At 47.4% G+C, this 18,808-nt stretch overlaps 1 protein-coding gene across 1 annotated transcript in view; it reads right to left on the reverse strand.

Annotated features, from left to right (window-relative positions):
• Window positions 1–18,808, reverse strand: part of FRMD5 (FERM domain containing 5) — a 326,232-nt gene that overhangs the window by 39,596 nt on the left and 267,828 nt on the right. The window contains exons 2-4 of the mRNA XM_018066545.1: window positions 4,944–5,048; window positions 618–660; window positions 313–391 (exon numbers count right to left, since the gene is read on the reverse strand). Coding sequence (XP_017922034.1) covers window positions 313–391; window positions 618–660; window positions 4,944–5,048 — 227 coding nt within the window. The remainder of the gene's footprint in view (window positions 1–312; window positions 392–617; window positions 661–4,943; window positions 5,049–18,808) is intronic.

The raw sequence follows: 18,808 nt of genomic DNA on the forward strand, positions 1-18,808 counted from the left end.
TGGTGGCCACATCACTGGTGAAAGAACAAAATGCTTTTGAGTAACTCTACTCCAGCCACATTTGCAGATGCTCAGATTAAGGTGAAGTATTCACACTTCTTGAAGGGAAGAACCTCACTCTGTTGCAGTTCTACTGAGATGAGCAAAGAGAGCATGCGGAAGTGAAACGCAGAAGTAAGGCTATATTTAGGAAGAATTTTTGCCTAGCTGAGTTAGCAGCTTTCCAAACAGAGGACCTAAGAAGTTACGGCCCCTCTTTCCTATCCTTCCCAGCAGGTCTTGGAGGCTGAGGGATGTAATAACCAGCCTTACCTGGTTATTTCTTCTTTCAGGGCCGCAGGGTCTGCAGGATAAAACTTCACACGGAAACACATGGTGAACGGAGGCTGGGCTGCACAGAAAAAGAGGTGTCCATCAGCAAAGACCCTCCCCGGAAGACGACGGGACTCCCTGCCCCACTGGATGCTCAGGACTCTGAACCATCAGAAAATCCTCTCATGTTAAGGGCCAACTTCCGTTCAGAACAATGGAAGGTTCCTAAGACACACTACAAGGGTGAGGTTTCCTCCCGCCCTCCCCAGGGCTGAGGCTTCTATCTTTTCATGGACAGTACTTACATCTCAATTGCTTCACCACAGACTTTGTAAACTCCAACCAATGCTGAAACAGAGAACACAGACCAAGAAAACCCTAATGAGAAGCAGTGTCAAATATATCTAGCTGTATTCGACTTAAATAGCTAGACAGACTGTAGCCCAGGGTGAACGCGGCTCAGAAGCCTGTGATATGTAAGTTTGGAGAGTAGACAGTGATAGGATTTTCTGAAATAAGCTCCCCATGGAACCAGCTGTGAAGGGGGGAAGAGTTCCAGCTTCAGATGCCATTTCTGGGGCTCTCTGGCAATGTTGCCTTCCAAGATGGGGTGCCAGAGTTCTGAGCCATGTTTCTGGTGTACTGATGGGCAGGAGTGAATACACGGATGTGTGCTGGGGACAGAACTCCGCTTGGCTTGAGTGGCGAATGGCTCCCTTTAATGGGTTGTGTGTGTCTGTGTGATGTGGTGGGGTCGTGAGGACATGATGACACAGAGGCTATTGGGAGCAGCTCTCGAAAGCACTGGCAGGTGGAATTTCATGAATGGTGAGAAGGCAGGGATGGCTGGTGTATGTTTCATTTTTGTTTGAGCAACCCATTGCCAGCCCTTGTGTAAGGGAATACATACTCAGAATTCCTTGGCATCCAGGGATGTTTAAAATTTACGTCTTGTAAGATACTCAACCACAACTAATGTAGTATCCTGTTTTCCCTGGATTTTCACAGAGGGTGGGCACAGAAGCAACACATTCCCCCCTCCACCAGCCCCCCACGGTACTTATGTTTGGGTAAGGAAGGAAGGAGATGGTTCTCTATCATTTTCCCACTTCTACATGGATGTCTTATAAAATGCATTATTGATGTTTGCTGCTTTTGTGCTAATCAGGAAACTTGACAATTTGCAGAGAGCTAGAATAGCTGATATCTGGGGCTTGGTTATCGGGAAGCAGCTTAAAAGCACTGACCATAAGCTCTGGGAGGGCAGGAGATTCTGCCTGTTTCCCACTGTGTCCCTGGTGACCAGCTCAGCATTCAAGGTTCAGCTGTAAGACGGATGGAGGAGCTAGTCCTCACTTCCCTCTTTTCTGGCGACTTTTGCTCAGTACAGTGGAGCTTCTTGGCAGAGTCCTCTCTCTGGCAGGAGAGCAGCCGGGGCCGTGCAGACACATCCTGGCCTCCCTCGGTGCTCAGCTCTCACCTTCTGGGCTGGGCCACGGTTCGTGCAGTTAATGGACCCACTAAGAGCCAGTTCACCCATCAGCTCCACACGGATAATCTGAGCTGACACTCTGCTCTCTTGCTTCCCTCTGATCTGAGTTCCCACGAGGCTGGCAACTCATTATAGCCACTCAATGTGGTTAAGAGGTCCTTCTCACATTACACGGCCCACCGCGGTGTGGCTTCCCAGGGAAGGAAAGGCAAGGGATGAAATTGCACGGAAATGACTGGGGTTCCAGGCTGTACCTGGGAAGGCGGAGGAGGCTGGCCTGTGCAGAGCACACCGGGATTGTGGACGGTAAGATGAACACAGCACATGTCTGAGGCTCAGAAGACAGAACGCCCTGGGGTACTGGACCCATAGATTAAAATGAACAAAGGGAGACAGACTGGGCAGTGGGCTGCCCCGGTGGCCCAGATGGTAAAGAATCTCCCTGCAATGCAGGAGTCCTGTGTTCGATCCCTGTGTTGGAAAAATCCCCTGGAGGAGGGCATGGCAATCCACTCCAGTATTCTTGCCTGGAGAATTCCATGGGCAGAGGAGCCTGGTGGACTACAGTCCATGGGGTCACAGAGTCGGACACGACTGAGCGGCTGACACAACAGCGACGACACAGCTAAGTGCAGCGACAGCTCCCCTAGCAGCAGAAGGCAGGGAGGCTGAATGCAAAAGGCTGTATCCCTCTTGGCAATAGTGGAGAGGAGTTTGTACTGGAGTGAGACTCCTGAAAGAAGTGAGGCTGGAGGAGACTCAGAGGGGTGGGCAGGCAGTGGAAAGCTTGTCTAAGACACTTCAAGGGTCTGGCAGAAAAATCTTGAGAGCATCCTCCCAAATATGGTGAGGGCCAGGGTGACCTTTTGCAGCTGTCTGGCTAAATCCAGGTCCAGAATCACTAGCAAATTGATAACACTGGCTTGGGGACGTGGGGTTAGAAGAAGAGTAAAAAGAAGGTTCAGACATGGGAGCTTCCACCTGTATTTGGGTGAGTGGACCGGTGTGGTGCAGTCTTCAGATTCGGGAGGCTTGAAGGACAGGCTGAGGTCAGGATGAGCCCAGGGCCTGAGGCGCAAAAGGGGATGGGGAGTGAGGGCAGATCGTCCAAGAGTGGCTTAGAGGAATCCCAGACCCTACAGAGACCCCTGAAGAGTGGGCAGGGATGGCATGGGTGTGAGTGCCAGGTTCTGCCTCCCTGGTGCTCAGGGGAAGAGGTCTAGGGGGAGCCGGGGAGCTCACCTCCTCCATCTCTACTGTGATCAGTAGATATAGAAGGACAATTCTCTACTGGTCCATTTCCTCACAATGCTCAAGGACCCTTGCAAGCCTCCCTGCCCGGCTTAAACCCTCAACAAAGGCATGGAATCAGGTCACTTTAGAGGCCATAGGGCGGGAATTCAGCATGGAACCCCAGAAACCACACAGGCTCTGGCATCAGGCAGGTCTGAGCAGGAGACCGGCTTTGTCACTTGCCTTGGGCCAGTTAGGTAACCTGTCGGGAGGACTGTTCACTCGTCTGGAGAGTGGATGGTCAACTGCTGGTACGCATCTCATTCATGGGAAGGATCCAATAACTTATGTGAAGCTCTCAGCTTCATGCATGATAACACCTCAGCACTCAACATCCATCGGCTCAAAGGTCTAGGTGTGTGCCCAGCGTGGAGCCTGGCACACGGCAGCCACTCCATCAAAGTTTACTTCTCCTTTTCCTTATTTTCCTCTGTTTCCTTTGGCTTTAAATCTCTGTAATCTCAACATCAGAGAAGGCGATGGCACCCCACTCCAGTACGCTTGCCTAGAAAATCCCATGGACGGAGGAGCCTGGTAGGCTGCAGTCCATGGGGTTGTGAAGAGTCAGACATGACTGAGCGACTTCACTTTCACTTTTCACTTTCATGCATTGGAGAAGGAAATGGCAACCCAGCCCAGTGTTCTTGCCTGGAGAATCCCAGGGATGGAGGAGCCTGGTGGGCTGCCGTCCATGGGGTCGCAGAGAGTCGGACACGACTGAAGTGACTTAGTAGCAGCAGCAATCTCAACATACTCTCTTATTCTCCTCAAACACATTCTAAGTGAAAAACAATGGACAGGACACACTTCACCCTTGAACAGGATATGTTTTACCCTTTTTTCGTCACACGCCACTGTCTTTGGAAGGTGAAGAAGAACTGCAAGATTTGCAAGGGCCAAAAAGCCTGTGTCAGTGGGGCTCCACCTCTGTCCTGCCCGGAGAGGGTTGCTGTGGCACTCAGGCGAGGCCCCTCCTAACCAGACCAAGGCAAGCATGCCCATTTACCAGGGAAGGGGCAGGACAGTCTCAGCCTGTGACCTGGGCTCTGGGGCCACCACATCAGCCCAGCCTCTCTCCCTCTAACTGGGCAGCTTTGGGCAAATCTCTTCAGCTCTCATGCATATTAAAAAGCAGAGATATCATTTTGCTGACAAAAGTCTGTATAGTCAAAGCTATGGTTTTTCCATTTGTTGTGTATGGATGTGAGAGCTGGACCATAAAGAAGGCTGAACACCAAAGAATTGATGCTTTCAAACTGCGGTGCTGGAGAAGACTTCTGAGAGTCCCTTGGACAGCAAGGAGATCAAACCAGTCAATCCTAAAGGAAATGAACCCTGAATATTCCCTGGGAGGACTGATGCTAAAGCTGAAGCTTCAATACTTTGGCCCCCTGATGCAAAGTGCTGACTCACTGGAAAAGACCCTGATGCTGGGAAAGACTGAGGGCAAGAGGAGAAGGGTCAACAGAGGACAAGATGGTTGGATGATCACTGACTCAATGGACGTGAGTTTGAGCAAACTCCGGGAGATAGTGAAGAACAGGGAAGCCTGGTGTGCTGCAGTCCAAGGGGTCGCAAAGAGTCGGACACGACTGAGCAATTGAACAACAACAACAACTTCAGCTCTCCAGGTTGCCATTTCAGTGTCTAGCAATCGATGGACCATACCAGGTGAGCTTTGTTGCAGGGTGTTCCAGGTCTCACAATATGAGCCGAAGAGATGATGTCCAACTGCAGGGTCCAGTTGGCTCCCTGACTCCTGAGACTAAGCTCTGAACATGAATGACAGTGCCTCAGGCTTACCGACCGACCCTCTCCCCAGTCCGTGCTTTGAATACAGACTTACCCGCTGCTTATCAGGGTCCACAAAGCGGATCCCAAAATAGTCTTTCTCCAGTAGATTCAGGTGGTGGCAGAGAAGGTCAAACAGGTATTGGCCTTTGGCATCTCTCTGCAAAGAAAGCAAGCTCCACTGAGAAACGGAGTGTAACTGTGTTTTGATGGTCATTAAAGGTCACTTGTGACAGTTGCGTGAGGATATGAAAGGGATACATGTCCATAACCGTGTCCTCCACGTTGTGATGGATTCAACATTCTTGGGAATTTTGAAGCTTTTAACACCTGGAAGGAGCCCAAGAACCCTTCCTTCCACAAAGATAAGGCAGATAGAGTCAGGCAGGCCCAGTGCCCACCTCTAATGCACACAGTTTTCCTTGCGACTGTTGGGCGGAACGTGCTGAGTCTAGCTTGTATCCATCTCCATCACCAAGGCCACAGGTGAAGCCACCACCATCTCTCACCGCAGCCCCGGCCAGAGCCTTCTAGCTGGTCCTCTGTTTCTGGGCTCGCCCTCGCTCCACATGGTGGCCAGGGTGACCACCATTTAGACAAACATTTTTTTTTTTTTAGCTGAATAAGTAATGCAGGCACATAGTAAGATATTCAACCACACAAAAGCATATACTCCGAAGAGGAAGTCTCCCTTGGACCTCACTCACACTGTGCTACGGTTCCCCACCCCAGGAGCAACCCCTCACCAGCTTCTTGGGTATCTTTTTTTTTTTTTTGGTTTTGACTTTTTTCTTTTTAATTTGAAGAGCATTATCTGGAAGAGAAGCCTGATGAGGAAACTAAGACAGAAGTAAAGAAAACTTAGTGAAAAATCACTAAGTCACGTTTCTTAACTTTTCCACCATGAAAATCCTTAAGATATATTTCTCAAACATTCTCAACTGTAACACTTAGTTTAAAACATTTTATACTGCAAGCCAACACATGTACGCATATGTACATGAATGTGTGTACATGTCATTTATATGCATGTACATGCGTTATGTATCTACACACATAAATAATTAAAACAACTTGCACAAAATGCTCTCCTTACTATGCAAGATGTAGGTTGATATTTTAAGTGCTGTCTGTGACTTCACTTAGGTAATTTCAGAACCTCTCCTGAGTTGTGACCTACAATTTGAAATACACTATGTTAGAAGTTCTCGTCCCAAAAGTTCATCTCAAACTTGGATCCTCTTTCTTCTTTTCTTTTGTATCCTTAATGTAGTTATATTTTATACCCAGACAAGCCTATATATACATATACATCTTCTCTTTTAAAAAAACATCAGCGGCATATTTTATACTATGTTCTGTTTCTTGGGATTTTTCCCCACGTAGGGTCTCTTATGACTCTTCCTATAGCAGCACATATACATAAGCCTCACAGTTTTGAACTGCAGTGAGGACACTGTGATCTTTAATTACATTATCGCTCCTGCATAACGCTGTCAGCAAGGGGCCTGTCTTGCTCTCAGAAGAAAATCCAAACTGACCGTGGCCTCAAGGCCCTGCATAACCTGGTTCCGGCCTCCTTTCTGAACTCCCCCAAACCATTCTCCCTCCTCTCTGGCTACAGTCTCTCTGCTCTTGAGCTGAGGCTCTTCTGCATCTTTGCGTCCTCTGTGCCTGGGATGCCCTCCCTCCACTCCTCATCTCCGAGGTCTCAGCTCAGATGTCTCTGGTGCAGAGAAGTCTTTCCCCTAAAGAATGCCCCCTCCTCGTCTCTTTATAGGTCCTTTGTTTATCCTGTTTATTTCCTTCATGGTACTGACCAGCCTGTCAGTGTATTGTTCATTATTTGTTTACTGATTTATCATCTGCTCCCTTTCTAGACTACAGTTTCCATGAGGGCAGAAGCCATCCCCCAGAATCCAGCACAGGGCTTGGCATATGGCAGGGACGTCCTCAATGCTTATTTGCTGAATCAATGAATAGCAGGTGGAGGGGTGGCCAGAAGGTTTTACAGACTGTCAGGAAATTAGATCCCTCGCTTCTAAACCCATAACTTTCTTCTTCAGGGACCTGCCTGGAATGAGCTGGGAGGAGAATGGCTTGCAGGTGAGTGTCAGGACAGCGGGAGCTCTGCAAGTCAGTGTCTCCGGGCCTCTCCCCAGTGGTCTCCGCAGCTCAGCCAAGATGGATCTGTGGATCTCTGGTGGATCTGTGTTTAGTGCTGCATCGAAATCAAGGTGGTCTTGTAAGATCTGAACCATCTCACCTGGGACAAGGCCCAAGGCCATGGGGCGTTATGGGAGGGCCTGGCCCTGCTCCAAGAATGGGCATTCAAGACCTCTTCAGAAGATTTACCCCTCAGGGACTTCCCTGATCGTCCCATGGCTAAGACTCCATGCTCCCAATGCATGGGGACCAGGTTCGATCCCTAGACGGGGAACTAGACTCCACATGCTGCATCTAAGACCCAGCACAGCCAAATAAATAAAAATACATTTTAAAAATATAAAGGAAAACGGTCTACCCCTCACTATTTCCCTTCTGCCAGCTCACCCAATACTTGTCAAAAATAACTAGGGCAGGATAACAAATCTCTCAGCGTGTATATTAAGAAGCTTATCCTTGCAGGACTGGAAGGATGAGTGAGGGGACAGCTCAGCTAAGGAAGGTGGTATCACGTGGGCACCTCTCCCACCTCTTCTGCGGGCCTCGTGCTCCCTCCCACGACACAGCCCTGAGGCAGCGGTCCCCATTCTTATACCCTTGGGTCTCCCACCAGAAAAAGCTACTCTCACAACAGAGCCTTGTCGTGAATCACCCTGGAACTTCAGCGAGACGGGCCGTAAAACCAGGTCTTTCAAAGGACTAAGAACAATGGTCACTGTGGGCAGGGCTGTCAACTCTTACTGATCCACCTGACGGTGAGAAGAGCTTAAACTCATTTTTAAACGGAGGAAATAGGCTTAACCCTATCTCAAGCAGCACGTCCTGTTCTTATTCTCTCTCTCAAAGCAACTGAAATGGAATACTAAGAGACAGTGCATATGATGAACATTTTTCTCTACCAATTTTCCTTTGTACCAAGCTGGCTACTACACTGTGATCAGCTGGGGGTGAAGTTTCTTTTCTTTTTAAATCAAAGTATAGTTGATTTATAAGATTATGTTAGTTTCAGGTGAACAGCAGAGTGATTCAGCATTTTGGCAGGTTATACTTCATGATAGGTTATTACAAGGTAATGGGTATAATTCTCTGCATGATATAATATATCCCTGTTGCTTACCTATTTTATATACGGTGGTGGTCTAGTCGCTAAGTCATGTCTGAGTCTTGCAACCCCGTGGACTGTAGCCTGCCAGACTCTGCTGTCCATGGGAATTCTCCAGGCCAGAATACCGGAGTGGGTTGCTATTTCCTTCTCCAGGGGATCTTCCTGACCTAGGAATCGAACCAGGGTCTCCTGCGTTGCAGGCGGATTCTTTACCAACTGAGCTATGAGGAAAGCCCTACAGTCGTCTATTAATCCCACACCCCTAATCTGTCTATCCTGGGGTGAGTTTTTTAGATTTATTATTTATTTTGGCTGGGCTGGGTCTTCACTGCTGCGCTTGGGCTTTCTCTAGCTGCAGGTTTCTCATTGTGGTGGCTTCTCTTGTTGTGGAGCTGGGCTCTAGGGTGCGTGCGCTCAGCAGTCATGGCAGACAGGTTTAGCTGGCCCTCGGCGTGTGGCATCTTCCTGGACCAGGGATGGAACCTGTGTCTTCTGCACTGGCAGGCGGATTCTTAACTCCCTGGCCCACCAGGAAGTGCCCCGGGGGGAGTTCTAATAGCTGAAGAAGTTGGCTGTCTTGCACACAACAACCATATTAGCAGGAGCCCGAGGCAGCCATGGGGAAATCGTGCTTCTGTGATAGAAATCACATGGACTTTTAAATAAGAAACATGTCCGCCGTAAAAACAACTTACTCTCATGAGTTGATGGCTGAGATACACTTGGGTGGCTCTTAGCTGGTAAGAACGTTAAGTTCAGTAGATCCAACCTCGGAGTTGTTCCACTTCACAGGAAGAAAAAGGAGGCACTGGCTTTTCTCCAGGGAGTCACAAACAACAACAACAACAGCCGCACAAGTACATCCTTTGTATCAGTACCAAAGGGTCTTTTTCTATTTCCCAGCATCTGGTGAAAAGCCTGCTCCCCACCATGAAGTGAGCATTCTCGCAGGTTCCTGCCTACCCTACCTGTGGTGGACGCATGGCTTTGAGCTACTCGTGCAGACTAATGAAGACAAGCATCTCCCTTGCTGCGTCTCCAAGGCTGGAGGGGAGAGGGGAAGGGAGGCGTGGGCAGAGCTCCTCCTCAGAGCAGAACCCCACGGAGTTTAAATTCCCAGCAGAGACACAAAGGCAGCACTGGGGCACCTGCCACGCAGGCCTGCAGTCACCCCTCCCTTGGAGCACGGGCCTGTGGCTGGTGGCCGGGCCCCAGGCGGCCTTTGGGGGAAGTCACATTCAGGTGGAGCTCGTGGTGGGCTCCCACAACAGGCCTCCGGCAGGGCCTAGCGTTTGGAGATTGAAAACTTCCTGGCTTGCACCGACAGATGCCCGCCGTGTCCTAGGAGTCCCTCTCTGCGGTCTCCCCGCCTTAAGCTGGGGCTTTCTGGACTACTCTCTGGCAGCCAGCCTTCTCCTCTGGTGGGACGGCAAAGCCCAGTGAGCCCACCTCCTTTCCCCTTGGCCGCAGTCGCCCTGGCGCTCCTCTCACCCGGGTGCTCTGAGCTGGATGTTGTGCCATTGATTACACTGGGGAAACAGGCGCTCACGCTGACAGGTGATTACTGTTTAGTCACAGAGTCGGGGCTCCAAGCCCAAGGCCGTTTATCTTCGGGACAAGCGAGCCGAGGCAGAGCACCTGAATCCAGCTAAATCTCGGAGGTTATTCTCCTCACAAGGACATGAGTAAGGGCAAAACAGCGTATGAAGCACCCATCTAAAACATAAATTTACATTTTATGAACCATAGTAGTACCTACACACATATTTAAAAATGGTAGTGCATAGACAGGCAACCTCTTAATTCTGTCTAGACGGTGCCCAGAATGATGCATGAGCCCCTCAGAACCGCTCTGCAGCTCTGAGGTCTGGAGAATTCACGCGCCTTCCTGGAGCACCTGGTCTGGCTCTCCGCAGTTTGTCCATTCTCAGTGAAGGCATTGAGGCAGGAGGCAGGCTTGGGCCAGTGACCTAACCTGTTCAAGGTTCATCACATTTTCTGCCTCACAATCAATACCCCGGGGCAGGAGAACAGCATTTTTTTTTTTTTTTAAACTCATCACAGGGTTGATCCCAGGGACTCTGGCCTGGTGCACCCTGATCAGAGGGGCTAACATGTAGAAAGCCCCCTACTCACTGGGCCTCACCATGTGCAATGCCACTTACCTGGAAGGCAGGCAGACTGTAAGTGCCAACTACCTGAGTCATGAAGAGGGCAAGAGACACCACAACCTCCTCAGATCCTGGGTCCCAGGCAGCTAAGGGGAGCTGCCATGGCTTCATGGCCCTTCGAGGAGGCAGAGGGGAGATGGAGGGTTGCAGAAGGTGGCACCAGCTCCCCCGTCCCCAAAACACAAGAGTCCAGGGGTGTGGAAAGGTCATGCCAGGATGGAGGGAACAAGAGTGGAATGAGTTGTCCTTGGGGGTCTCAGAGGGATGAGGCAAGAGGGGTGGGACGAAACCCCTGCCTCTGTCCTGGCCTAACTTTACACTTCTTGTGGGCCCAAGACTGGCTTTCTCATCTGTGTCCTCCAAGGGCATGCAGGCGCCGCCAGCTGCCAGGTTCAGGAGCAGATGCTGAGAGAAAGCACTTTAATGTCACAGGGGGACAGCCACGTTAGCTCATCTTCTCAGGGCCGGGGCACGAGCACGTGGGGCGGGAAGTGTGAATCAGCTCCCGGGGCGCCGTCCTGCCCTGCTGTTCGCACACTACAGTGGCCGGGCCTTCTGGGGCACAGATGCGACCAGCAGGGCACTGGATTTCTTCACCGCTGCACTCTCCATTTTCTTTGAAGGGCCCGAACTCCTGCCAAGCTCTGGGCCCAGGAGCCCACTTTTCTTGCTTAGCTGTAAACCAACAAAATCTGTCCAGGAACTGCTGAGGCTGCAGCTAGACAAGCATCCGGCTCCCTCCAGGAGGAGATGGGGGTGGGGGCAGATGTTCAACTCCATGGAGAAATGCCGGGCAGCTCAGCACAGGGCCGGAGAGGAGCCCTCGCTCCTGACTCTCAGCGGAGACAGACTCCAGGGCTTGGCAGCAAGGCTGGGGCCCATGCAGGCACTTGGTATCTAGACTGCAGCACCAGGAGGTCTCAGCACTGCACTGGCACCAGTGGCTATGTGGCTCCTGGGGGGAGAGACCGGGGCCTAAGGAGGGAACTCGGAGTTCAGATGGAGAAGGAATGGCACGCACCTGGACTCCTGCAGCCACCTGCCCGGCTAGTCCTTAATAAACGCAGCACCTTCTCGAACCAATAGCCTGCCCCTCCCCACTCAACAGGCAGGACTGAGAGAGTCGGGGTGCTTTCCATGATGCGAAGAGCTATCTGAGGTTCCGATGCCAGGCGTGGAGCCTCAGGGAGCCCCACTGGCAGTCCTCACTCAGGTCCGAGAACTGGCCGAGCTTGGTGCCACATGGTGTGGTGGGCAGAAGACTTGCACACCGGGCAGGGCAAACACATTCCACCTGCAACACGGAGGTCACCGTGCCCAAGTCAGCATCACGGGAGGGAGGGCTACATGTTCTGTCAGCACAGATGGCCCAAGCCAGACTCCACAGGGGCGACTGAGATCCTCTGAGCAGACCCCTCAAAGCGGCTGTCAGCTCGTAAGAGCAGGGCTAAGGAGAGGGCTAGACTTATTGAGTTATCAGTGATGATGTTTCCACAGCCAAGGCGCCCCTGCTCCTGTGCAGATTCCTTGTACTTGGGGAAGTTACCAGAAAGAAAAAAAAACAAAACTGAGCTGAGCCTGAAGAAGAACAAGCGCGTCCATCTTTCCTACAGTGAGGCCACCTTTATAGTAAAGTGTCATTGTTTCTTGCTGCTGATTGAATAAGTTTCAGTTGTATTTTTCCAGCCAGTATTGAATATCTCAGTGGACTAGTCATGTCACAGTTATGGAATTACGAAAACTCAGCCAAGCTTGTTGGGGGGAAGAAAACAACAACTCAGCATTATGTGTGAAGCTCATATTCTCTCTTTCTTATACACACACACACACACTCTCTCTCATAAAACTATGCCTTCTCTACAACATGACGTCAGATGTCAGATAATTTGTAAGGAAAGCCCAGCATTTGGGGGGGCAAACAAACACTCCCTTGGAACGTAAACTGGTACAGCCACTACAGAAAAGAGTACGGAAGTTCTTCAAAAAACTAAAAATAGGGTCTTCTTTGTTGGTCCAGCGGTTAAGAATTCACCTTGCAATGCAGGGGACATGGGTTTGAGAAACTTAGCCCTCATGCCGCAGCTGCTGAAGCCCATGCGCCGTAACTGGAGTCTGCACACAGCAGTGAAAGACCCTGCACGCTGCAACTAAGACCAACACAGCCAAATACATAAATTAATGTAAAACACCGAAAAACCTAAAAGTAGAGTTGCCATGTGATCTAGCAATCCCACTCCTGGGCATATATCCGTACAAAACTACAACTTAAAAGACGGTAAAGAATCTGCCTGCAATGCTGGAGATCTGAGTTTGATCCCTGGGTTGGGAAGATCTCCTGGAGGAGGGCATGGAAACCCACTCCAGTATTCTTCCCTGGAGGAGAATCCCCATGGACAGAGGGACCTGGTGGGCTATAGTCCCTGGGGTCGCAGAGTTGGACATGACTGAGCGACTAGGCACACATAATTCAAGAAGATAACACGCACCCCAACACTCACAGCAGCACTATTCACAACAGTCAAGACATGGAAACCTAAATGTCTGCTGACCCATGAATGGGTAAAGAGGACATGCTACATATACACAATGGAACGCTACTCAAGCATAAAAGGAGGAGATTCTGCCACTTCAGCTGCATGGATGGATCTAGAGATGATCATATTAAGTGGAGTCAGAGAAAGACAAATACCATACAATATCACTTTCATGTGAAATCTAAAACATGGCATAAATGAACTTATCTATGAAACAGAAACAAACTCACAGACAGAACAGACTTGTGGTTGCCAAGGGTGAGGGAGGAGGGGGAATGGATTGGGAGCTTGGCATTAGCAGATGCAAACTATTATATACAGGATGGATAAACACCAGGTCCTACTGTATAGCACAGGGAACTATATTCAATATCTTGTGATAAACCATAATGGAAAATAATATGATTAGAATGTATATGTGCATAACTGAATCACTATGCTATACAGTAGAAATTAGCACAACATTGCAAATCAACTATACTTCAAGAAAACAAATTAAAACAACAAATTACTTTAAAAAAAAACAGACATCCCCTTGCACCCAACCCTAAAGATAGTAAACTGACAATACATTTTATTGTCTTTTTTTCCCCAAAGGACAAATGCACATGCTCTTTGTCAAGCCCAGGAATTTCTGGGGTTAAGGGGAGTGGCCTGTGTGGCCAGGGTCAGGAGCGCTGTGTCAAGCTCAGCATCCTCACTGGTTCTCATAATCCTGCCGCCTTTCCCTCAGCCTCTCTGACCCTCAGTGGGAAACTGTTTATTGGCCACTACCAACAAACGTGGTGAATTCTGAGTGGGACACATCCCGTGATGAAAGAGGCCAGGATTTCTGAGTCCTGGTACAATCTCCTTTTCAATTATCCTATCAGGTCACTTGTATTCCCTTGGAGTTGAGGTGGAGGCAAAGAGAGCAGAGAGGGGAAGGGCCCTGGGAAGGTTCACTGAGGATAAGCCCTGGGCTTGGAGCCAAAGCTCTGCTCTGGCAGTCCTCAGCTTGTGACCTTGGACCTGTCCCTTAATCTATCTGAGCTTCTGTTTCTTTAGCTACAAACCAAGGTTAACACTACATCTCTCAAAGGATTACTATGAGGATCAAAACCAGAGACATAACGGGCATAAGGACCCTGTGCATTTTTCCAACTAACTTCCTCTGCCTCCTGTAACCTCTTCTTCCTTTAGGCTGAATGGACTTGTACATGACAAGGCCTTAGTGACCAGGCTGTGTTCTCCCTGGACAAGAACACTCAGGTGGAGCCTGGCTACATGCCCACCTTTGCAGCACCCCTGAGCTGGTGGGGATGACCACCACTTTGGAAATGTTCTCCATGGGGCCTTCAAGGCACAGATTTGCATCTTCTCCTTATCCCAAAGTTATTTTTCCCAGACAAGGTCAGAAGTAGAAAATATCAAATATCTGCAATTAACCCAAACCCTTCAGAGGCTTGGCAGAACAAATAAAACTCACAGTTGGTAGAAGGAAAGAAATCATGAAGATCAGAATAGAAAGAAAGTAGAGATGAAGAAAACAACAGAATGGATCAATGAAACGAAAATCTGGTTCTTAAAAAAGATAAACAAAATTGATAAAACTAACCAGACTCCTCAAGAAAAAAAGAGAGAGAGAGGTCTCAAATCAAGAAAATTAGAAACAAAAAAGGTACAGGGGAAGCACAGAAATACGAAAGATCATGAGAGAGAGATTACTACAAGCAACTACAGGCCAATAAAATGGAAAACCTCGAAGAAATGCACAAATTCTTAGGAAGGTACAAACTTTCAAGACGAAAGCAGGAAGAAATAGCAAATATGAACATTCCAATCACAAGCACTAAAATTGAAACTGTAATTTAAAAACTCCCTCAAAAAACAAAAGTCTAGGACCAGATGGCTTCACAGGTGAGTTCTAGCAAACTTATCCTCAGTGAACCTTAAAGAAGAGTTAACATCCATCCTTATGAAGGTCTTCCAAAAAATTACTAAGGAAGTAACACTTCCAAGCTCATTCTTCAAGGCACCATTACCCTGATACCAAAACAAAAGATATCACAAAAAAGAAAATTATAAGGCAATATCACTAATGAAAACAGACATAAAAATCTTTAACAAAATACTATCAAACCAAATCCAACAACAGATTTAAAGGATCATAAACCATGATCAAGTGGGATTTATTCGAAGGATGCAAGGACTCTTTCAGTTCAGTTCAGTCGCTCAGTCACGTCCGACTCTTTGTGACCCCAGGAACCGCAGCACGCCAGGCCTCCCTGTCCATCACCAACTCCCGGAGTTTATCCAAACTCATGTCCATAAGGACTCTTTAATATATGCAAATCAATCAATGAGATATACTGCATTAACCAACTGAAGAATAAAAACTGAAGAATAAATATGATCATCTCAATAGATGCAGAAAAAGCTTCTGATAAAATTCAGCATCCATTTATGTTAAAAACTCCCCAGAAAGTGGGTGTAGAGGTTTCTCCATAAATCTACCACAACATAATAAAAGCCACATACAACAAACTGACAGCTAACATTTTCAACAGTGAAAAACTGAAAGCATTTCCTCTAAGTTTAGGAATAAGACAAGGGTGCTCATTCTCACCACTTTTATTCAACATAGTTTTGAAAGCCCTAGCCATGGCAGTCAGATTAAGAAAACAAAAAGAAAGAAAAGGAATCCAAATAGGAAAATAAGTAAAACTATTAACTATTTGCAGATGACATGACACTGTACATAGAAAATCCTAAAGACACGACCAGAAAACTACTAGAACTCAATGAATTCAGTAAAGTTGCGGATACAGAATTAACACACAGAAATCTCTGACATTCCTATACACTAACAGTGAAAGATCAGAGAGAGAAATCAAGGAAACAATTCCATTTAACAGTGCATCAAAAAGAATAAAACACCTAGAAATAAGCCCAAGGAAGCAAAAGACCTGTATGCAGAAACTAAGATGCTGATGAAAGAAATCAAAGATGATACAAACAGATGGAGAGCTATACCTTGCTTTAGAATTGGAAGAATCAATATTGCCAAAATGACTGCACTACCCAAAGCAACACACAGATTCAATGTATTATCTATCAAATTACCAGTGGCATTTTTCACAGAATTAGAACATTTTACAATTTGTATGGAAACACGAAAGACTCCAAACAGCCAAAGCAATCTTAAGAAAGAAAAAAATGAAGCTGGAGGAATCAGGCTCCCTGACTTCAGACTATACTATAAAACTACAGTGATCAGAGCAGTTTGGTACTGGCATAAAAACAGAAATATAGACCAATGGAACAGGATAGACAGTCCAGAGATAAGCCCACATACCTATGGTCAACTAATCTATGACAAAGGAGGCAAGAATATACAGTCTCTTCAATAAGTGGTGCTGGGAAAAATTGTAAAAAAAAATTGCAAAAACACTGTAAAAAAAAGAAAATTATAAAAAATATGTAAAAAAGGAAAATTAGAACACTGTAACTCCATGCAAACAAAAAATTCAAAATGGATTAAAGACCTAAATGTAAGGCCAGACACTATAAAACTCTTAAAGGAAAACATAGGCAGAACATTCTCTGACACAATTTTGCAGCAGTATCTTTTTTTTTTTTTCAGCAGTATCTTTTTTTGATCCACTGCCTAATGAAAATAAAGACAAAAATAAACACATGGGACCTAATTAAACTTAAAATTTTTTGCACAGCAAAGAAAGCCATAATCAAAATGAAAAGACAACCCATAGAAGGGGAGAAATATTTGCAAAGGAAGTGACCAACAAGGGATTAATATCCAAAATATACAAACAGCTCATGCAGCTCAATATCAAAAAAAACAAACAACTCAAGCAAAAATCTCTGATGAAGGTGAAAGAGGAGAGTGAAAACGGTGGCTTAAAACTCAGTATTAAAAAATCTAGGCTCATGGCATATGGTCCCATCACTTCATGGAAAATAGATGGGGAAAAAAATGGAAACAAGGGCAGATTTTATTTTCTTGGGCTCCAAAATCACTGCAGATGGTGACTGCTGCCATGAAATTAAGACACTTGCTCCTTGAAGAAAAGCTATGACCAACCTAGACAGCAGATTAAAAAGCAGAGATGTTACTTTGCCAACAAAGGTCCATATAGTCACAGCTATGATTTTTTCAGTATTCACATATGGATATGAGATTTAGACCACAAAGAAGGCTAAGCACTAAAGAACTGATGCTTTCTAACGATGGTGCTGGAGAAAACTCTTGAGAGAGCCTTGGACAGCAAGGAGATCAAACCAGTCAATCCTAAATTATTCACTGGAAGAACTGATACAGAAGCTGAAGCTCCCAATACTTTGGCCACCTGAAGTGAAGAGCTGATTCATTGATCAAGACCCTGATTCTGGGAAAGATTGAGGAAAGAAGGAGAAGGGAGCAACAGAGGATGAGATGGTTGGATGGCCTCACTGAATTAGTGGATATGAGTTGGAGCAAACTCTGGGAGATTGTGAAGGACAGGGAAGCCTGGCGTGCTGCAGTCCATGGGGTCGCAAAGAGTCAGACATGACTCAGTGACTGAACAACAACGAAGCAGGCAGAAGATCTAAACAGATATTTCTCCAAAGACACTCAGATGGCCAAAAACACATGAGAAATGCTCAATAATCGCTAATTATTAGAGAAATGCAAATCAAAACTACTATAACTTTGCCATTCTGACTCATACCGGTCAGAATGGCAAAGAAACCTACAAACAATAAATGCTGGAGAGGGTGTAGAGAAGAGGGAACCCTCCTACACCGTTTGTGGGAATGTAAATGGATACAACCATTATGGAGAACAGTATGGAGGTTCCTTAGAAAACCAAATATAGAACTGCCATATGATCACAATCCTACTCCTGAGCATATATCCAGAGAAAACCATAGTTTCAGAAGATAATGCACCCCAGTGTTCACTGCAGCACTGCTTTCAGCAGCCAGGACATAGAAGCGACCTACGTGTCCACTGACAGAGGCGTGGATAAAGGAGGTGTGGTACATGTATACAGCAGAGTAGTACTCAGCCACAAAGAAGAACAAAATAATGCCATCTGCAGCAACACGGATGGACCTCGAGATTCTCATACTGAGTGAAGCCAGTCAGACAGAGAAAGACAAATATCATGTGGTATTGCTTATATGTGGAATCTAAAAAACAATGGTACAGATGAACTGATTTACAAAACAGAAACTGAGTCACAGACGTGGAAAACTAACTTATGGTTATCTGGGGGGAAAGGGATAAACTGGGAGATTGGGACTGATATATACACGTTACTATATATGAAACAGACAACTAAGAAGGACCTTCTGTACGGCATAGGGAATTCCACTCTATACTCTCTAATAACCTACACGGGAAAAGAATCCAGTGGACTTCCTCCTGGAGTCCGCAGATGACTGCCCATCCTCATGGCAGGTGAAGGGCGAAGAAGGGACAAGTAGAGCTTATGGCTCCCAGTTTGGATGCCCAAGTTCCCCAGAGCTCACCCGGTCACTCACAGCTGCTGGCGTCCTTAGCTAGGACCAGACTGGTCATTCTCACTGCTTCTCCTGAGTAGGACAGCCAGGGCCTCCCTTGAAAAGTCTCTCCTCAGAGCAGACAGGACTCTGAGGGCGGGCTCCAGGGCCAGCTCTTGCCCTATGGTCCCACTGATGGATGCCCTACGCCCTTTCCCAGCACTAAGTGGAGACAACCTCATTGCAACAACAAAACTGAAGTCCCAGGAGAGGAGTGAGACAGCTGGGGCCAGAAGACAAGCAGATGGGAAGATGGTTTACTGTGCAAGTGCTGAGGCCTGGGGAAGCAATAGGGCAAACCCCAAATCTCCCAACAGCAGCTACGTCAGTGGTGCAGCAGGGTGGAGAGGAGAGGTGAGGTCGGAGGCAACGGCTCGCTCTCTTGAAAACTGAGTTT

Source organism: Capra hircus, chromosome 21 (genome assembly GCF_001704415.2).
Source record: "Capra hircus breed San Clemente chromosome 21, ASM170441v1, whole genome shotgun sequence".
Lineage (NCBI taxonomy): Eukaryota > Metazoa > Chordata > Mammalia > Artiodactyla > Bovidae > Capra > Capra hircus.